Source organism: Xyrauchen texanus, chromosome 47 (genome assembly GCF_025860055.1).
Source record: "Xyrauchen texanus isolate HMW12.3.18 chromosome 47, RBS_HiC_50CHRs, whole genome shotgun sequence".
NCBI lineage: Eukaryota > Metazoa > Chordata > Actinopteri > Cypriniformes > Catostomidae > Xyrauchen > Xyrauchen texanus.
The window spans coordinates 7,948,523-7,969,915 of NC_068322.1; the positions used below are offsets into that span (position 1 = coordinate 7,948,523).

The window sequence follows — 21,393 nt, forward strand, 5'->3', positions numbered from 1 at the left end:
TGTACTGTTGATTCGAGAACTGCTGTCCTCAGATCAGTGTACTGTTGACTCGAGAACTGCTGTCCTCGGATCAGTGTACTGTTGACTCGAGAACTGCTGTCCTCAGATCAGTGTACTGTTGACTCGAGAACTGCTGTTCTCGGATCAGTGTACTGTTGACTCGAGAACTGCTGTCCTCGGATCAGTGTTCTGTTGACTCGAGAACTGCTGTCCTCAGATCAGTGTACTGTTGACTCGAGAACTGCTGTCCTCGGATCAGTGTACTGTTGACTCGAGAACTGCTGTCCTTTGATCAGTATACTGTTTATTCAAGAACTGCTTTCCTCAGATCAGTGTACTGTTGACTCGAGAACTGCTGTCCTCGGATCAGTGTACTGTTGACTCGAGAACTGCTGTCCTCGGATCAGTGTACTGTTGACTCGAGAACTACTGTGTTTGGATAAGTGTACTGTTGACTTGAGAACTGCAGTCCTCAGATCAGTGTACTGTTGACTCGAGAACTGCTTTCCTCGGATCAGTGTTCTGTTGACTCGAGAACTGCTGTCCTCGGATCAGTGTACTGTTGACTCGAGAACTGCTGTCCTCAGATCAGTGTACTGTTGACTCGAGAACTGCTGATAGCCAATCGAAGTCTGAATTTCAAACCTTAAACTATCTTTACCGCAGCCCTCGATTCCCATTCTTACCTGCCCCTCCCATATCTGCAATTGCCGTAAACAAAATATTTGCACAGATGTAAATCCTGTCACTCGTAAAATTAATTATTGGAATATTTCTTTCAAAGTCTGAGAGATGTTTTCGCAATGATGATGCAATCCGACTCCTCACCATCTGTAGATCAGATATCTCCATTGAGCCTTTATTGCCACATAATATGCTGGTGGCCTAATGTATGATCCACGAATAGCCCGACATTTCTGCATCTCTTTTTGTCTGTGTAACTATGGTTTTGTATCTGCGTATTTGCATTTGGTTTTCTCCTGAAATGAAAGCGGACACCTGATGACAACATGGTTTAATGCCAAGCACCCAGTTCCAGTTCTTTTCAAAATAAAATTCTAACATAAAAACAACATACAGACAGACAGACAGACAGACATACTAATAAGGATGATGCATGTGTTTAAAGAGAGAGAGAGACAGACAGGCAGACAGACAGACAGACAGACAGACAGACAGAGATAGATAGATAGATAGATAGATAGATAGATAGATAGATAGATAGATAGATAGATAGATAGATAGATAGATAGATAGATAGATAGATAGATAGATAGATAGATAGATAGATAGATAGATAGATAGATAGAATGGATATAAAATACATTCATTTTGGATAGAATGTTCTCCTCAGAATAGAATAGAAGGAACAGAATGAATGGAACAAAACATAACCGAATAATAGAATAAAATAGAATAGTATGGAATATAACAGAATAAAATAGAACCGAACAGAAGAATAGAATAGAACAGAATAGATGGAACAAAATGTAATAGAACAGAACAGAAGAATAGAACTGAATGTAATGAACAGATGAGAAGAATAGAACAGAATAGAATAAAAAACAGGATTGAATAGAACAGAACAATAAAACTAAATGTAATGAAAAGATGAGAAGAATAGAACAGAATAGAATAGATGGAACAGGATTGAATAGAACAGAACAATAGAATTGTATATAATGAACAAAACAGAAGACTAGAAAAGAATACATGGAATAGAACAGAACAACAGAATAGAATAGAATAGTGCCTCTCAACAAGAAAACACGTGGCTACTCTGACCATCACACTGTGCCGATTGCTTGTGAGTTATACTTCTTATCTATCAGTTCAATTCCTTCAGAGATTCCGAGTGCATCTGCCTGGGAAAGGCCCCATGGCTGACCTGGGAAGAGACCTATTAAACCTTTCTAGTTGGCAATAGAGTCCTGATGTCACTCTGTGACCCAAAAACAGAGACCTGGAATGCTGTCCATGGTCTTTTTAGGGTTTCATCGTGACCACAAGATAGATTCTCTGGTGAGGCTCTTTGTGAAAAAGAACTTTCAGGGAATCTGTTGGGTGGTCTTGTGACACATGGCTTTGAGGTTAACTGTTGTAGCACCCTTTGTGATTCCTTGAAGGGACATAGTCTGTCTAGTGAACGTTTCATGTTTCCTGACTTGTGTCCTGTTCCTGCAATATCTGAGTAAGAAACACTGTGGAAAAGAACATAATCATAAATCATTCAAAGAAAAATTTGTATACTGTATGTGATTCTTTGCGGTATTTGAATGAAATCGGGCTTACTGTTTCCAGTCTCTTGTGAGTGGGTGTTCGGGGCCCAGGAAGCAAACCCGAAGGTCTGCAGCTCTCTGCAGTAGATCCAGCCCCCCTCTCCTATCTGCTTTACTGCTGCTACGCAACAGTACTTTACCTGACAGATATCATGACACACAACAAAGTCTAAAACACTGTAGAAATCAACTACTCCTTTAAGACAATAAATAAGGAAGGAATGTATTCCAAGATGGTGTTTTACAACCAATACAGGGTGCCTGACACAGTTTCCTTTGTCTTGTACCAATAGAGTAACCTGCTCAAGCACACAGTGGTGGAGCCAGTCAATGAGGTCATATAATTACTCACCAAGTTTCACCAGAGTGACAGTAAGACTGTGTTGCAGGGAGGCAAGTTGCAGCTGCCGAGCTTCAGTCTCTTTGGTGCTTATGACATGGCGGTACAGTTCAACAATTTTCCTCTGTGCCCAACTACAGGGAAAATTAGACATGTGAACTTAAGGTTTGATTGAAGATAAAAGAGGCATTACACAGAAGTTCATCTCTCACACTGTGTCCTTTTGTGTGCTGGCCCAGAGATCTGCGAGTTGTTCCTCCACTTCTGCCACCAGAGCATGATCAGGACCACACCAGCGCCTTCTGCTGGCTAGGGCACTTTGGAGACACCTCTCAGCAGCTATAGGCTCATTAAGACTCATTCTTGACAAATGAAAACAAAGGCGATGAAATGACATCAACATCTAGATCACCATTCTTTGGTCTTCTCACTTACTTGTGAATGGCTTTCAGTAGCAAGTCGGTGCCTTCAGCACATGGATGGGCAGACGTCAATCTAGCAGAGCTGATCACTTTGAAAAGACCTGGCACTTCATAAAGCCGGCCATCCTCCAGCAATATCAGGCACAGACAACAAAGCAGCTGTCCTGTGAGAGCAGATTAAAGCTTCATGTGTTTACAGTTATAATTGCCAGTAAAACAAACAATGTGTTTATTTGTAATAGCTTTGTGATGTAGAGTGAAATATGTTACCAACTATCAGTTTGACCTCTGCGCTGTCAAGGTGGGCTGCTGAAAGGGACTGGGCTGTCTTAAGTCCCTTGTGGCAATATGTATCTGCCTCTTTCAGCAGAAGGATTTGGACATAAAGCTTTGCCAGCATATGCTGCACTTTGAGCAGTAACCTCAAACTGCCATCATCCAACTCTTCATGCTGTAGAAGAAACAATCATTACAATGTTTCAATATGAGTTTAAGTTCAAAGGGATAGTTCACCCAAAAATGAAATTCTCTCATCATTTACTCACTCTCACAACAGCTCAGATGTGTATGACTTTCTTTTTTCTGCAGAACATAAATTATTATTTTTAGAAAAATATTTCAGCTCTGTAGGTCCAAACAACAAAGTGAACGGATGCCAAAATTTTGACGCTCCAGAAAGCACATAAAGGCATTGTAAAAGTAAACTATATGACTCCAGTGTTTTAAACCATATCTTCAGAAGTGATATGATAGGTATTGTTGAGAAACAGATACAAATTTAAGTCCCTTTTTGCTAGAAATTCTTCTCCCTGCACAGTAGGAGGCGATATGCATGAAGAATCTGAATCACCAAAAACACAAGAAGAAGAATGATAAATTGAAAGTTAAAGTCGGCATGAAACAGAAGTTGCGACCGACTTCCGTATTATGTCATATTTCCGAGTGGAACAGCTTATCAAACAAGAAAAAAAAAATGTGGGGCGGGGATTTGAGTTTATCCATTGGTTGTTGATTGGATTGTGAAAATATGGGCATTGCATAGTGGAACGGAGGCAGATGTGAATGTGAGATTGCAGTGGACACACACACCCATACCACTTTGCTGCTTGAGTCAGAGCCTGTTACTGATGAAATTGAGCAGCGATCTCAAAACATTTATGATCAAACTTAACAACATAAACACACAAGAACATCGCGGTCATTGCTTACGAACAGTCTGTAGAAGTTGAAAAATGTGTAAGTATATTTTACCATACCATATTTTAACATTATGAATAACAATACACTAAATATAAAGGAATAAACTTACTCATGCTGTGCACCCCAAGATAACTGCATTCAAAAATATAAATAAACTCCAACAAAGCATTGTATTCAATGGTCATCTCTGCAAAAATTCAGGCGTGAAATGCCTCGATACCAACAAACCAATAAGAACAAACTCTTAAAGATAACTAATCTAGTGAGAAAAATTATTGGTATTCCTACCCCGAATTTATCAGACTGTGTTACTTTATATACACTTCAGAAGGCACATAAAATTTTAAATGATCCGGACCATCCACTTTTTCAGTATTTCATCCTTCTTCCTTCTGGCTGCAGCTACAGACTACCCATGTGCAGAAAGGCCAGTTATGGTAGGAGTTTTGTTCCTATGGCTATACGAGCTTTAAACACATAAGTAATCAACCATTATGATAACCAAGAAAGTTTGGGTTAAGGAACGAAAACAGATGAAAATACACCTTGCAATTGACGCTTCGTTCTACTCTACACAAGGTTGAGGTATTCATACGAAAGGGGCATGGTTTAAGCGGACTAAATGATTGGAGAAGTCTGTGATTTCACCGGAAGACCAAGTTATTACATTCTGATTGAAGATTACGAGGTCAAAAAAAATATTTAAAAATAAAACATATTCATGGATGAATCATTCACAATAAGATCAATAACGTGCATTTAGGGTGAATTGTCATTTCATGCTGCCTTTAAAGTGGAGACTGACTGAGCAGGGAGGAGAATTTAATGTAAAAAAGGACTTAAATATTGATCTGTTTGTCACCCACACCTATCATATTACTTCTGAAGACATGGATTTAATCACTGGAGTTGTATGGATTTTTTTTATGCGGTTTTATGTGATTTTTTGAGCTTAATAATTTTGGCACCCATTCACTTGCATTGTATGGACCAAAACAGATGAGAAATTCTTTTTTCAGAATTTTCATTTTTGAGTGAACTACAGTATCCCTTTAAGAACATTTAAGAAAGCGTTGTACAGAATATGCTAAGAACAGTTTTGTTTATGGAAAAGGCTTAAAATCACTTGTGCTTGATTTTAGGTTCATATGATGTTTTACCTTTTGGAAAAGTTGATCAACACATAGTAACAGCTTCTCAGCGTGCAAGGTTTCACCCAAACATAGCAGTGCTCTTGAGCAGAACAATGCTACTCTGCATGCACTGCTGTGATCCGGAGGGTGAGCATCTAAGGAACACCAAGTGATTTAGTTAAAACTGATACTGTGATACTGTTACACTTGTGTTGCAGAGATGGGAGCATTGTCCACTTAAAAAGGATATTAAGAGGACAACATATTATGAACTAAAAAAATTAAATAAATAAAAGATAAGAATATATATAATATAATTCAGCTATGAAGTATAGTCATTAATATATAACATATATTTGTGCTTTCAATTTAATTTCAATTTGATAATAAAGATTGACTGCTTTACCATTATATTTAATGCGACACTCCATTCTATGAAAAGACTGTTCCATCAGATTCTGGAATGAAGTGGCAGGGTCAAAATCCATTTCCTTCAATTGTGCCCAATATTGTATAACATCAATTGTCTGCTGTGGGTATTGCTTAATGCTGCTCGATAGAAACTCAATGGTACTATGGAAAATACAGAGATATGTTATCTTTGCATTTGTATGATAACCATCAGTTCTAACTGAGATAGAAAGTTTTTTTCATTATGGAACTTAATTATCCTTGCTGAATAAAAAACCTTAGACCAGTCCTAGTTGGTTTGATGGTCTAAGCTGGTCTCCCAGCCTGATCTGGTTAGTCAGTTTTTGAGGGGTTTTGGGCAGTTAACCAGTTGAACATCAGCTTGGCCAGGCTGGGAGACCAGCTTGAACAGTGGAGACCAGCAAAGCAGCTGAGGCTAGTCTGAGATGGTTTTGTCAACAGGGATGGAAGTGATCAAAGTAATACAATGAGAAATCTGTGGTTGCACATGGAAAGTATTTTCTACCAAAATAAAATGTGCAATTATCTTACTCTGGTTTGCTGAGAAAATTGTGCAGTTCTCTGTATGAGCCTGTTTGCTTCAGGTGCCAAGGAACTTCTTCGATCTTTCTTGCCCAGCTACAAAGCTCTACACTGGACTTTTGAAAAAATTCAGCAAGGATCTGGTGGAAGTAATTCTGACTCTTAACCTGGCCCTCCATACCTTAAGTGAGAGAGCATAATTGTGTGAAAGCATTGCAAATGTTTGTGCCATGATACTGAAAATACCTTATTTTATTCCGCAGATCTGAAGATCTATTGAAACATTACTCTTAAAGGTGCAATCAGTAATTATTTTGTTTATGTCATCTTGGATTTACACTGACACCAAGGGGCACGGATACAGCATCATTTAAATGCAATAGTTTTCGGTTACAGGTGCCATTTTTGAAATTCACTATTCACAGTCAGCCATGATTCATTTAATTATGAGTGAAAGTGTCCAATAACTGTGTGGTTACTGAGATTAAGTGAGTAGTACACAGCTGGTCATGTGATCCTAACATGGTAGGTTTTATAAGGTTACTGATGACTGGAATCTCCATCTCATACGAGAGGTCAGGATTTCATACATGTAAAGATAGGAATAGTTCATTTTTCATATTTTTTAATGAGGAAAAGATTGCCAAGTGCCCTTTAAGAATCCATTGGTAAGTCTAATATATATATTAGCTACCTTAAAAAAATGAAAGAACTATTATTTTTATAGCTAGAAGATAAAGAATAATTGCAATAATATTGAGTGTCCTCACCAAACAACAACAGGTTCATAGCCTGGCTGAGAGACTGATGCATGATGGTCAGTTGACCATTGGCTTTCTCTTGAACCCAAGGCCAAAATACAGAGTGCAGTCGGGCCCACTCCAACACCTTAATACTTAAATTCCCACAGTAGCCAAGATCCTCCAACAAAGCTAGAAGCTGAGCTTCAGTTAGCCCAGCTCTAGACACGTGAATCAAGCAGAGTGTGTCCCATACCCAACCTGATAGATCTGGCGAAAAAGGAAGAAAAACAAATATTAGCTCACGACCCAAGTCTTACAAGTAGATGTAGACCGATATATCGGTTTTACAGATTAATCAGTGTCGATATTTGCTTTCTGGAACTATAGGTTATCAGCAAAAATCTATGCCGATAGTTGCCCATAGTTGTTTTTTTATATATTGTTTTTTTTTAATAATTAATATTATTTCTCTGTGTTCCTCTGTGGCAAACTCTGGAGGATTCTACAGTAGAGTCCGCTGTTATACTGTAGAACCAAGCAGTTCTAAGAGGTGAAATAAGACTGACTTACAATATTCATCCATGTTTATCCTCACTTCAGTGCAAATTTGGTTATTTTGATTAGTTAATCAAGTGTTCTAAATTGAAGCACAGGCAAGAAAAGTGCTATATAGCGACTATATGGAAATATGCCTTGCCAGTGCATCCAACGTGCTTCACACTTTATATCATGTGAATAATTATAAAAACCCTCATCTTGTGAAATTTGTGTAGTTCAGGCTTGTTCATAGTCCCTTGTGCTTACTCCAAATCTTAGTTATTTTCTGGTTATTATTGGGATTTTGGTTGCACAATACACTGCATCTGGGATTTTATTTATTTTGGACTGTTGTAGCCTCTATGTCTGTGCCCATCATAGTAAGGATCATAGTAAGGAAAGACTTATATATATATATATATATATATTTTTTTTTACATAATCAAAATCTATTTTAAAAACTATCGGCCAATTAATCAGTTATCAGCCTTTTCCACTACCGTAGTTATCGGTATCGGAAAGATCCACTATTGGTCAAGCTATACTCACAAGTCATCATGTTAAAAAATATATCATCATCAAGATTTAAAGGAGTACATCTTTAACAACAACACTGACAAAACTACTCAAATAACTACTGCAAAAATTCTAATAAGAAAACCATACTTGTTATCTAATGCACTATTTCTCATGAATTTCCAAAGTTGTAATGCTGGTAAAAGTATGAGTTTATAAAGTAAAGCTGTGTTAAAATGATTTACCTTCCACAGAATATACAGTGTTTGGTTGAGCCCCAGTGACTTTACTTGGATAACTAGCTTTGGTTTGAGCAGTTCTACTGTAATCTTTCACCCAGCGATAAATAACCTTCACCCAAAGCTCTGGAACAGAGTCCCCCTCTATGTACGCTTTCAACAGCTCTATCTCCTCTTCTTTCTCCCTCTGTGTCCCACACGTCCGTAATTCTGTACCAAGGAGTGCTAGAACAGCCGGCAGGTGACATAACTTCTTGCTGGCAATTCTTTTCAGAACATTAGTTGGTAGTACCTTGCAAGGCAAAGACAGATGTTTAAGCAAAATGCTGCACTAAACTTTGGAATTGGATAGAACGGGACAGCTGAGAATCTGGACATCAGCCCTGTCGGTGAGACTTTTACAGGTGAGATCTGTAAAGGTTGTTGTAATGATAATTTTACAACTGGGAGGTAGAGTATCCGGCAACCATCTTAGTTCCTTCACCTGTAAATTGCAATAAAGATTTCAGCGACATGTTCATAAATTATTTATTATTTCGATTATTTCATTATGTGTGTCTATTTGGTTTAAATAAAATAAAAGTAACAAATAAAAGTTGCATAAATAAATAAATAGTACCAATAAGTAAAAAATTCGCTTCAGAAAACCAAAAATGGAGCTCAAATATCACCTCTTGCATTGACAGTCCTAGTGTTTCCACCAGAAGGTCGATACCATCTAGAAGAAGAATACAAGGCCCAAGATTGGCTGCTGCATTAAATGCTTGCACCACCCGATGGAGAGGCAGAAGACTAACAGCTTCTTCCAAACTGTCATCCCAATCTGGAAAGTTGCCTGCTGAAACAAATATTACATCCTCTTCAATTTTTTTCCTTGTTGAAAATTTATTTGGACATTACTGTGTAATACATTATGTGAAGCATTGAAAATGTGTTATTTATTCATGTGCATCTGCCATAATGTCTTTATTATATATAATTACAGTATGATAAACCAAATGCCAATCTAAAATACATCCTCTGGTGTCCATCGATATATTCATCTCAGCCATCTTGTATTGCAGATATAAAGTACATTTTGCTTTCTATTTTCCAGGTCTCAATTTACCATAATGCACTCTCTGAAGTTCAGCAGTACACTGTCTAAGCATAGACCTGACATCAGTGCTGGATGTGCTTGTCCCACAGAAGTGAGAGATGACTGGAACATCAGGATTCTGTCTGCAGAAGGCCTGTAGCCACCACGCTGCCAAAGTTGACTTGCCACAACCCCTTCCACCACATACTGTTAAAATAGACTTCTCTGATTCTTTGATGTCATGATCACTGAAAACAGAAAAGGATTTGACTTTTAACTTAATGTACAGTATGTCAAACAAACACAGTGTGCCTGCTTTACTTGGTTTTTATCATACCTTTTCTTATCTTACCATCTGAAATGAGCTCCTGAATTTCTTGGGTGTGTCTCAGATTTTGTATTACACTTTATAGGATTCACAAATTTGTTTAATATATTCAGTATTCCAGTCGCTTGTGCTGAAGGCACAAACCACTTGCACAATGCACGGGTATGGCTCTCATGATACTGCAGATCAAATGAATCCTGGCATCCTACAACACAGATTTGGAGACACAATAAAAACTTAATATTTACTTTAGCACTTTATGCATTTGTATTAAATATATTCATTTAATTGTGAATTTGCTAAAGGAATATTCTGGGTTTAATAGAAGTTAAGCTCAATCAACAGCATTTGTAGCATAATGTTAATTACCACAAAAACTTATCTTGACTCGTCCCTCCTTTTCTTAAAAAAAAAAGTACAACACTTACAATGGAAGTGAATGGGGCCAATTGTTGGAGGGTTTAAAGGCAGAAATGTGAAGCTTTAAACTTTTTAAAAAGCTATTGCATTCATTCTTTTGTTAAAACTCATCTATTATTTGAGCTGTAAAGTAGATTCAATTGTCATTTTTGCGGCAGACTACTGTTCTAAGGTTTATGCCGTTCTATCAACATGGAAAAAAAGTTGTCAAATTGGATATAACTTTACACAAAAAAGTTTTGTAACACACCTAACACACGTCATCACACTGAAATAATTTTAACACGGATATTGTTAACGTTTTGTGGCTATACTTTGAAACAGTGAGTTTCCTTAACATTTTCGGATTGGCCCCATTCACTTCTATTGTAAGTACCTCAATGTAACCCAGATTTAGATTTTTTTAAAGAAAAGGAGGGACGAGTTTAAATAAATGTTTGTGGTAATCGACATTATGCCACAAATGCTGTCGACTGAGCTTAGTTTAACTTGTCCTGAACCTGGAATATTCCTCTAACAGGCCAAAATGTGGTTATCAAGATCCCTGACAAAATGTCTTTGTTTGAATTAATTTGAATTAGACCAAAAAACAAACAAACAAACAACAACAACATTGCAAACTAGCCCAGAGCTTAAGATTTAAGATAAAGATGACCTGAGATTGGATGTTCTAGATTCCCATAAAACTGACCAATGACCCCTTCCCAGTCCTTCCTCATCAACTCCCCAAGTTCATGCAGATTTCTGAAGAATCTGTCAGTGCAAGAAAAAGAAACAGGTGGATGCATTAAAAGGTCTGGAGACTGTGTTTGTAAAACTAATCAAGATACTGTGGTCAACATGCTCAAAAACCTGACAGGAAGACAATGGTCTATGATCCTCTTTTTAAGATCTCTCATGCGCAGTTTCTCACTAAGGGTTTGAGTAGACAACATATTCAAGAAGGTGAGCATCTCATCACTGTTGACATCTTCAATGCTTTGGGGTGTGTAGTCTTTAAAATAAAAGAAGCAGATTCTGTGATTGTCAATAAAGGTCGCCTTGGTGATCTCAAGCTCTGTCAGGCTACAGGTCCGATGCTCATCTTCCATGACCCAAGGATAGCCAGCCTTTGCAGCAACGTGCAAGTTCCTGGCCACCAAAGAACATTCAGATTGGGACCCATTCTCCCCTGACAAACAATGACCATAGCGGTGTCCAAGTAGACAGATGAAAAAGGGTGTGCGGTCAATGAGATCCATGCTGATTTTTAACTGCTGGACGCAGAGATCAGGGGGTTTATGGGTTGTTTGGACATTGTGATCCATCAGACCATTGCTGCTATGTTCACCACTGACAGTTTCTTCATCAATATCTCCTTTGTTTCGCTGTAAATCCACAGGCAGGAAACAAGTGCCTCTGGCCTGGCAAAGTGAGTCCAGATGGGGGAACACCTTTGACTTCAGGTAAGTCAACTCCTCCTGGAGTTCACCTGGGACATAGCACAGGTAAGGCCGGAGAGGAAATGCCAAATATTGTCTGTCAGAACATCCCTTAATTTTTTCTTGGTAGCTTTCTCCTTGCATTTTAGTGTGTTGCAATTTCAAACCTCTCTCTGTAAAAAAATAAATAAATAAATAAAACAAAAAAACGCAAAACTATTAAAAGCTACAAGTTAATTAACACAATATATGTATTATATTACAATACCAGCAAATTACAAAAAGGTTCTAGTATAAATAAAATCACTAAAAACACAAAACCTGCGTGCAAAGCCGTTAATGTCAAGTCAAGCTATTTGGATTTAGTTGTGCTTAAAACCATGACAACAACTGGTCGTTAAGGTAACCCCAAAAACCATATGTGCCTAAAAAAGCACTTCAATCTGATTCTGCATCAGCTGCTTTAATTTCCCCAAAGCCGCAAACGCTCTCCAAACCGTCCTTAGATCAGCTGTCACATGCTATAACCCGTTTGCAACGCTCGGTGGATTAACTGGCATCCCGTAGAGCCAATCAACGCGAGCCACGATTGGAACGTGTAGAATCAAACATGTACAGCGGTAATTGGACGACGCTAGTTGCGGACAGCTCTCTGATTGGTGTCGTGTTGTGCGTGGGACGCTGTGATTGGCGCACACCGACTGAGCACCGCCTCAGAACGCAGGAGTTCATAAGCCGTCTTCTGCCTTTCCTTCTACGCTTTGCAAGAGTTCATTGCGCGTGGAGTCTGCAGCAATATTTCAGTCCCATTAATAAACTGTCTTTGTTTAAAATTACAATGAGACGATTATGGATTATCGGTCTCCTCTGTGCACTTCTTGCATTTGGTGAGTATGTTTTATTAAATGGGCATGCATTCTCCGTTATGCGAATTTGATTTTAGGTTGAACTTGACAAAGCAGTTAACAGTAATGTTGCTGTCATTGTATTGTTCCTTTCTGCTTTATATGCATTAGTTATTCTATATATTCATATCATAAATAAGAGATTTTGTAATGTCTAGATCATTAGGTTCTTATTAAAAGGATGCATGATATAAATCAGGAATCCAGATCAGGAAATAAAAGATGTAATGTGGATCTGACTTGTATGTGCTACTGGAAGTTTCCTTATGGCAATTAATAATGACTGATCTCATCATAATAATTTCAGCTCACAATATCCTGCTATATTGTACATTAGAATTACAAATTGCATTGAAACAAATTGTATGTTCACCGTCAAATTATTTCATTTTTTTTTTAAGGTGCATTTCTGGAATATAGTCAAAAAATAAAAAGTAAATTCTTTGCTTTGTAATTGTCAACTGATAGTGGATTTTGCTGACATGATAACTAAGGTAGTGGATATGGCCAACAATAGATTAATTTGCAGATAATTTTAAAAACATTTATGAATCCTTTCCTTATTATGATGCAGGGCAGTAACCACCAGGGACATGTTCCCCCCAATATTCATAATAGTGGTCTACTGTTATGGTTTCTTCTCCATGGTTGATTTATTAAATTATTCATTTTTGAAATTATTCAATTATTCATTACGGCACAGACATTGAGGCTACAAGATTACAAAATTAATAAAATCACAGATGCAGTTTGTTGTGCAACCAAAATCCTAATAATAATCTGAAAAAAATAAATAAAATGAAGATTTTGTGCATAACGTGGGATTTTTATCTATTAACAAGCCTTGGCTCTGTTACAATCCTCTACATTTAAGTATTTGCCAAATTGAGCTTTTTACAGCCTACCTCTAGTTTGTACACTTCACCACAAAACAGATCTTTGACATTCAAATATCACTTGATGTCAACAGGCTGTGCCTATTCATGCACAATGAACCATTTATTCTTGGCACAGTGGAGTCTTTGCTGGCCAAATATGCCCAGTGATTACTTAAAAAAAAAAAAAGTTTGTGATCTCAAAAAGATGGTTTTATTTTTTTGCATGGTGTACTGAATCATATCATGAAGTTATTGAGTAACGAAGTAGACCGCAAACAACACTTGCATGCCATGGGCATGATAAACTTTTTAAATCTGTAAATATTCTTAAATGTTTGATGTTTTACATAATTGCAGCATCTGTGAGAGCTGAAGATGATGTTGACATTGACAGCACAGTGGAAGAGGACCTAGGAAAGAGCCGAGATGGATCCCGCACAGATGACGAGGTTGTTCAGAGGTCTGTATGCACTTGAAACTTGACCGCTCTTAGCTTCGTTTAAATGCGAAATATCAAGACATGGAACAATGTTCCTCTTGTTTCTGAGATCCCTTATTGCATTGAATATTTAAAGTGAGGAAATAAACACTTGACACAAATTTTAGCTGCTATTTTGGCTTGTTAAAATATCGGTTTATTCAGTTTAAGCACATAAGTCTAAAATGGACCCCTATGTGTGTTGGACATCTGTTTGACCCATGTGACTTTTTCCACAATACTCAGGAGTAAACGGTAATTAGTCCATGGTGGAATCAATTTGTTTCAAGCATCTTTTGCATTCTCTCTCTCTCTCCCTTTTTTTTCCCCAAAGGGAGGAAGAAGCAATACAGCTTGATGGATTGAATGCCGCGCAATTTAAGGAAATCCGTGAGAAAGCAGAAAAGCATGTATTCCAGGCCGAAGTGAACAGAATGATGAAATTGATCATTAATTCTCTGTATAAGAACAAAGAGGCGAGTTAGTGGTTGGCTTTAATCATTTTTACACATTTACATGATCTGTTTTTTTTATTTGCATATAAATGTTGGAGTTTTAGTCACGATTATTGGGCTATTAGATATACAACTAAATAATTGAGCTTCATTTAACGTGTAATTGGCTTCTCCATTTTCACTCTACAGATCTTCCTCAGAGAGCTGATCTCCAATGCTTCTGATGCCCTGGATAAGATTCGGTTGTTGTCCCTGACCCATGAAGATGCCCTTGCTGCAAACGAAGAGCTTACTATTAAAATCAAGGTGTTTTGGATTGCCTTTTACAAAAGTAGTTCAAATAACCCATGTCTTGAACTCCCACTGTGCCTGTAGTAATGAAACTTTCCATTTGGCGGTTGTCAAAAATAATAACCCTTGTACATTTGCATTGCAAAAGAAATTTACATGTTTGTGAAGCATGCTGTGGAGCTTTTCCTTGTTATTTTCATATCTTAATTTTGATACTGAACTTATTTAACCACAGTCTGGCAAACAATGTATTTTTTTTTAGTTCCACATTTGTTTTTACGGTCATTTTATAGCTGTTATGTAATAATTAACATTGTCCCTGATACTTTGACAACTCCACAGTCTGACAAAGAGAAAAACATGCTTCACATTACTGATACTGGTATTGGCATGACCAAAGAGGAACTGGTGAAGAACCTCGGTACCATCGCCAAGTCTGGAACCAGTGAGTTCCTCAGCAAGATGACTGAGATGCAGGATGAGGGTCAAACCACCTCTGAGCTGATTGGCCAGTTTGGTGTGGGCTTCTACTCTGCTTTCCTTGTGGCCGACAAGGTCATTGTCACATCTAAGCACAACAATGGCACCCAGCACATCTGGGAGTCTGATTCCAACGAGTTCTCCGTCATTGAGGACCCTCGTGGAGACACTCTGGGCAGAGGCACCACCATTACGTAAGCATTGGCTATTATGTAGTGCTGAAACCTCACATGATCTTTAACAGATCGAGACTTAAGTAACTAAACGAATCTTGATTTATCAGGTTGGTGATGAAAGAGGAAGCTTCGGACTACCTTGAGCTGGAGACCATTAAGAACCTAGTGAAGAAGTATTCTCAGTTCATCAACTTCCCTATCTATGTATGGAGCAGCAAGGTTAGTCCTCTTAGATGTTTGGACTCCAGACCCTCTGGTACCCTTTTTCCACTGAATTGGTGCGGGTTCCTGTGCTGCGCTTATTTGGGAAATGTACCTCTTCCAGAATCAGCCCACATTTCTGCTGACTTGAAAGCAGAACAATATAATAAAAGGGGTTTAGTTAGAAGCTTACCAATATTACTGCTATGAAAGTGAATTTGAAGAATGAACACAAGCACCCTTTTTTCAGACTGAGACCATAGAAGAGCCCATTGAGGAGGAGGAGGAGGAGGCTGAGGCAGAGAAGGAGCCCACAGAAGATGAAGCTGAGGTTGAGGAAGAGGATGAAGACAAGGACAAACCAAAGACTAAGAAGGTAAAACCAAAAACTGACCAGTGTTGAAACTGCATGAACAAATAAACCTCAGTTCCAAATATTTTATGTATGTTTTTCAATGGTTTGAATGATTCAATTTCTCTGCAGGTGGAGAAGACCGTGTGGGACTGGGAGCTGATGAATGACATCAAACCCATCTGGCAGAGGAATGCAAAGGAAGTGGAGGAGGATGAATACAAGGCCTTTTACAAGACTTTCTCTAGGGTGAGTCAACCTGAACTAAATGCGTAGATAATGAATGCAATCATCCATGGTCTTCAGTTGCCTCTTGGATCATTTAAGTGAAATCTGTTTTTTATGTCAGGATTCAGATGAGCCCATGTCACACATCCATTTCACCGCTGAAGGCGAGGTCACTTTCAAGTCCATCCTCTTCATTCCTGCATCTGCACCCAGAGGCCTTTTCGATGAGTATGGTACCAAGAAGAACGACTTCATCAAGGTAAGTTTGATTACGTTCACGTGAAAGCTTTCTCTTACGTCCTGTTTTTGAGTTAGACTTTTATACGTAATTTAGCCTCCAAACGCATGACTTCCATTTTTTTTTTTTCTAGCTATTTGTGCGTAGAGTCTTCATCACCGATGACTTCCATGACATGATGCCCAAGTACCTCAACTTCATCAAAGGAGTTGTAAGTGTTGCTGTTTACCTCTATGGAAAGCATTATTATATTTCGGTATGAATTTTTGGTAAGCGTAATGTTGATTCCACATTACCTGTTCTCTCAGGTGGACTCTGATGATCTTCCTCTAAATGTGTCTAGAGAGACTCTACAGCAACACAAACTGCTCAAGGTAAAGCTTACAGTTTTGCTGATCAAATTAAATGCACAACCGGTTGTTTGTAATATTATACAATAATATAATGCATGATTGAGAATTTGACTCTCAGAAAGCCCTTTAGAGATATGCACTAGAGTTGCCTAGACTAGTATGTTTAATGTATTCAACTTTGAGATTCAAAAGAATGGTTCCTCCGCAGGTCATCCGTAAGAAGCTGGTGCGCAAGACCCTGGATATGATCAAGAAGATCGCTGAGGAGCAGTACAATGATAAGTTCTGGAAGGAGTTTGGCACCAACGTCAAGTTGGGAGTGATTGAGGATCACTCCAACAGAACCCGCTTGGCCAAACTGCTTCGCTTCCAGACTTCCCACAGCGAGTCCGTCCAGTCCAGCCTGGAGCAGTATGTGGAGAGGATGAAGGAGAAACAAGACAAGATCTTCTTCATGGCTGGAACCAGCAGGAAGGAGGTGGGCATGGACACTTCATGCTGAATCTAACAAATGTCTAATATTGTTAAAATATGGCTTTTGACACTTTCATAATATTTCTGAGATGAGTGGAAAATTGTGTCAAAAGGCATCCGTTTAGAACGGCTTAACTCATTTTAAATTTTAATATCTGTAGTTTACTCAGCCCTCAACACTTGTTGATCCAAAACTGTAAGACATCTTGAAATCTGCCCTAGCTCTCCTTGGTACAATCATAAGTTCAAAAGAAGTAGCTATGTCGGATTCATAATTGAATCGTTCTTTTGAGTTTGATCTATTCAAAGAATCAGATTGATTTGCAAACTGTCTGAATTATTTGTTTGTAAATCTATCATTGCTACTACTCTCATGAACGTATGGTAAATTATTAATAAACAGTGCAAGGTACTCAATTTCGTGTAATTTGTTTATTTTAGGCTGAGTCATCTCCATTTGTGGAGAAACTTTTAAAGAAGGGCTATGAGGTCATCTACCTGACTGAACCAGTGGATGAGTACTGCATCCAGGCCTTGCCTGAGTTTGATGGCAAGAGGTTCCAGAATGTGGCGAAGGAAGGCGTGAAGTTTGACGAGAGCGAGAAGGCCAAGGAGAAGAGGGAGGCCTTGGAAAAAGACTTTGAACCTCTCACCACCTGGATGAAAGAAAAGGCCCTTAAGGACAATGTATGGGCCTTATTTGTTATGTATTGTTCTGCATATTGTAAACCTAAACCGAAACGGCACAAATTGAAATAATGTTTTTGTGTTATTTCAGATTGAGAAAGCCGTTTTGTCCCAGAGGTTGACCAACTCTCCTTGCGCTCTGGTTGCAAGTCAGTATGGCTGGTCTGGAAATATGGAACGAATCATGAAAGCACAGGCTTACCAGACAGGAAAAGACATTTCCACAAAGTAAGTTCTCTGTACAAGTTTTAAACTGACAAGTCTGTCTGCATACAAGCGTTAGTTGTGCACCATTTTGAAGTTTTATAACGGTTTGTGATGCTTTCCAAGGTATTACTAACACAAAGTTCACAATGCAGTCCACCATGTCAAAATTGAAAAATGGCTAATACACTGCAAACGGTTTCACGATCTGGTTATTAAACTTGACACAAATCTTTTTCATTTTCCTTTTCAAGTTATTATGCAAGTCAAAAGAAGACCTTAGAAATCAACCCCAAACATCCCCTCATCAAGGAGATGTTGAGGAGAGTCAAAGTAAGTCCAACATCATCCTGATTCAGTTAATTTCTAAATATTTTCCTCAAGATTTGTGAAGTGGTTAGAAGTGGTTGAAATTATATTGCTATGTTCGTAGGCAGATGCTGAGGATCGGACCGCTGCCGATTTAGCCGTGGTGCTATTTGAGACCGCCACACTGCGCTCTGGCTACCAGGTCTCAGACACCAAAGCCTATGGAGACAGAATAGAGCGCATGCTCCGGCTCAGCCTGAACGTAGACCTTGATGCACAGGTACGGCCATGCATATACAGTGCCTTGCAAAAGTATTCGGCCCCCTTGAACTTTTCGACCTTTTGCCACATTTCAGGCTTCAAACATAAAGATATAAAACTGTAATTTTTTGTGAAGAATCAACAACAAGTGGGACACAATCATGAAGTGGAACGAAATGTATTGGATATTACAAACTTTTTTAACAAATAAAAAACTGAAAAATTGGGTGTGCAAAATTATTCAGCCCCCTTAAGTTAATACTTTGTAGCGCCACATTTTGCTGCGATTACAGCTGTAAGTCGCTTGGGGTATGTCTCTATCAGTTTTGCACATCGAGAGACTGAATGTGCAAAAGACTGAGACTTTTTGCCCATTCCTCCTTGCAAAACAGCTCGAGCTCAGTGAGGTTGGATGGAGAGCGTTTGTGAACAGCAGTTTTCAGTTCTTTCCACAGATTCTCGATTGGATTCAGGTCTGGACTTTGACTTAGCCATTCTAACACCTGGATATGTTTATTTGTGAACCATTCCATTGTAGATTTTGCTTTATGTTTTTGATCATTGTCTTGTTGGAAGACAAATCTCCGTCCCAGTCTCAGGTCTTTTGCAGACTCCATCAGGTGTTCTTCCAGAATGGTCCTGTATTTGGCTCCATCCATCTTCCCATCAATTTTAATCTTCCCTGTCCCTGCTGAAGAAAAGCAGGCCCAAACCATGATTCTGCCACCACCATGTTTGACAGTGGGGATGGTGTGTTCAGGGTGATGAGCTGTGTTGCTTTTAAGCCAAACATAACGTTTTGCATTGTTGCCAAAAACTTCGATTTTGGTTTCATCTGACCAGAGCACCTTTTCCACATGTTTGGTGTGTCTCCCAGGTGGCTTGTGGCAAACTTTAAACGGCACTTTTTATGGATATCTTTAAGAAATGGCTGTCTTCTTGCCACTCTTCCATAAAGGCCAGATTTGTGCAGTATATGACTGATTGTTATCCTATGGACAGAGTCTCCCACCTCAGCTGTAGATCTCTGCAGTTCATCCAGAGTGATCATGGGCCTCTTAGCTGCATCTCTGATCAGTCTTCTCCTTGTATGAGCTGAAAGTTTAGAGGGACGGCCGGGTCTTGGTAGATTTGCAGTGGTCTGATACGCCTTCCATTTCAATATTATCGCTTGCACAGTGCTCCTTGGGATGTTTAAAGCTTGGGAAATCTTTCTGTATCCAAATCCGGCTTTAAACTTCTCCACAACAGTATCTCGGACCTGCCTGGTGTGTTCCTTGTTCTTAATGATGCTCTCTGTGCTTTAAACGGACCTCTGAGACTATCACAGAGCCGGTGCATTTATACTGGAGACTTGATTACACACAGGTGGATTCTATTTATCATCATTAGTCATTTAGGTCAACATTGGATCATTCAGAGATCCTCACTGAACTTCTGGAGAGAGTTTGCTGCACTGAAAGTAAAGGGGCTGAATAATTTTGCACGCCCAATTTTTCAGTTTTTTATTTGTTAAAAAAGTTTGAAATATCCAATAAATTTCGTTCCACTTCATGATTGTGTCCCACTTGTTGTTGATTCTTCACAAAAAATTACAGTTTTATATCTTTATGTTTGAAGTCTGAAATGTGGCAAAAGGTCAAAGTTCAAGGGGGCCGAATACTTTCGCAAGGCACTGTACATGCTCTAAATCACATAACACCTATTGTGCTATACAGAGAAGTTTAAATAAACCATGATCCCACAATCATGAAAAACCTTGAAATATTAGTGAATACTAAAATTGTGTTTTCCAGGCTTGGAATAGTCATGGACACAAATCTTTTAAGTCATGAAAATTGTTGTACTGTATACTCATTTGTCAGGTTATGCTCTGTTGTAAGATTTTATTTATTGCTCTTAGAATAACATGTGCTTGCAGTTTCAATGTGATGTCTTAATTGTGTGAAAATTGTTCTTTTGAGTCTGTTCCTTTCAGTGAATCTGTTGAACTGATTAACAAATTGGTCAAAATAATTCATTACAGAGTCAGTCAGAATGGAAAGACATAAATCCGTAAAGTAACCGTAAACATCTGGAAAGGTCATGGAAAAGTCAGAATGGTCAAAATGTGTAGGAATGTACATGCACAATCACATTGGAACACCTAAAGTGGAGGAGAGGTGTTTAAATGTTTCTCAATATCCTGCTGCTCTGTCCATGTGCAGGTAGAGGAGGAGCCAGTGGAGGAACCTGAAGAACAGGCAGAGGATGCAGAGGCTGAAGAAGAGGAAGTCCAGGCAGACGAGGATGTAGAGGAAGAATCGGTGAGTGTGTGCCAAAACAGGAAATAATTTAGATGATGTTGTTTTAGCTTGGCTAGGCTTAACTTTATGTACTTGTGTTTCAGGATTCCACAGGCAAAGACGAGTTGTAAAACTGTATGACTGGTAGGGACTGGGCTTTGGATTGTGATGCAGAGTGAAGATGGTGACTGCGGCTGTTCATCTTTTCTCTGTGAGGGTGGGTTAGGGGCTGTTTATTTTTAAGGCGCTGCTTTGTGTTTTGAGATTTTCTTTTTTTTACATTCCTCCATGATTGTAAATTTGTTAATATTTAACTGACCCAGTTGTGGAGAGCTGGCTCCTGTCTATTGAACCATTAAATATTTCCGGAAAGGGATCCTGTGGAGTTGTCTTTTTACCATCTGTAAAGTGTTTTTTATTTGAACATTTCTTAATATTACATTGACACTGTAAAAGACATCCACCAGCCCTAAACATTCTGTTGCCACCAGTCTGGACACAAAGTCAAAGTGACTTTAAAGTTTAAAA

General features: G+C 38.6%; 2 protein-coding genes across 2 annotated transcripts; one reads left to right on the top strand and one right to left on the bottom strand.

Moving 5' to 3' along the window:
* Positions 1-1,903: 1,903 nt before the first annotated feature.
* On the bottom strand, positions 1,904-11,754 carry ttc41 (tetratricopeptide repeat domain 41). Its single transcript, XM_052120580.1, is given in 16 exon segments — positions 1,904-2,201; positions 2,293-2,419; positions 2,632-2,753; positions 2,832-2,981; positions 3,055-3,205; positions 3,312-3,492; positions 5,402-5,529; positions 5,799-5,947; positions 6,338-6,509; positions 7,099-7,338; positions 8,370-8,847; positions 9,035-9,198; positions 9,472-9,689; positions 9,794-9,974; positions 10,845-10,942; positions 11,042-11,754. Coding segments are annotated over 16 exon segments (3,570 nt in total).
* Positions 11,755-12,373: 619 nt separating this feature from the next.
* On the top strand, positions 12,374-21,349 carry LOC127638930 (endoplasmin). Its single transcript, XM_052120697.1, has 18 exons — positions 12,374-12,497; positions 13,751-13,853; positions 14,206-14,347; positions 14,516-14,632; positions 14,960-15,291; positions 15,381-15,492; positions 15,725-15,850; positions 15,959-16,075; positions 16,176-16,313; positions 16,426-16,503; positions 16,601-16,666; positions 16,854-17,123; positions 17,561-17,806; positions 17,898-18,034; positions 18,265-18,343; positions 18,444-18,599; positions 20,788-20,886; positions 20,970-21,349. The coding sequence occupies exons 1-18, from the start codon at positions 12,449-12,451 to the stop codon at positions 20,994-20,996; spliced, it is 2,394 nt and encodes a 797-aa protein (XP_051976657.1). The 5' UTR covers positions 12,374-12,448; the 3' UTR covers positions 20,997-21,349.
* The last annotated feature ends 44 nt before the right edge of the window (positions 21,350-21,393 follow it).

Bases quoted from the DNA above. Each gene is read 5' to 3' on its own strand.
- LOC127638930 (XM_052120697.1), top strand. From the start codon at position 12,449: ATGAGACGATTATGGATTATCGGTCTCCTCTGTGCACTTCTTGCATTT. The intron at 15,292-15,380 runs GTAAGCATTGGC...TTGATTTATCAG, and splicing joins GGCAGAGGCACCACCATTAC to GTTGGTGATGAAAGAGGAAG. The intron at 16,076-16,175 runs GTGAGTCAACCT...TTTTTATGTCAG, and splicing joins TTTACAAGACTTTCTCTAGG to GATTCAGATGAGCCCATGTC.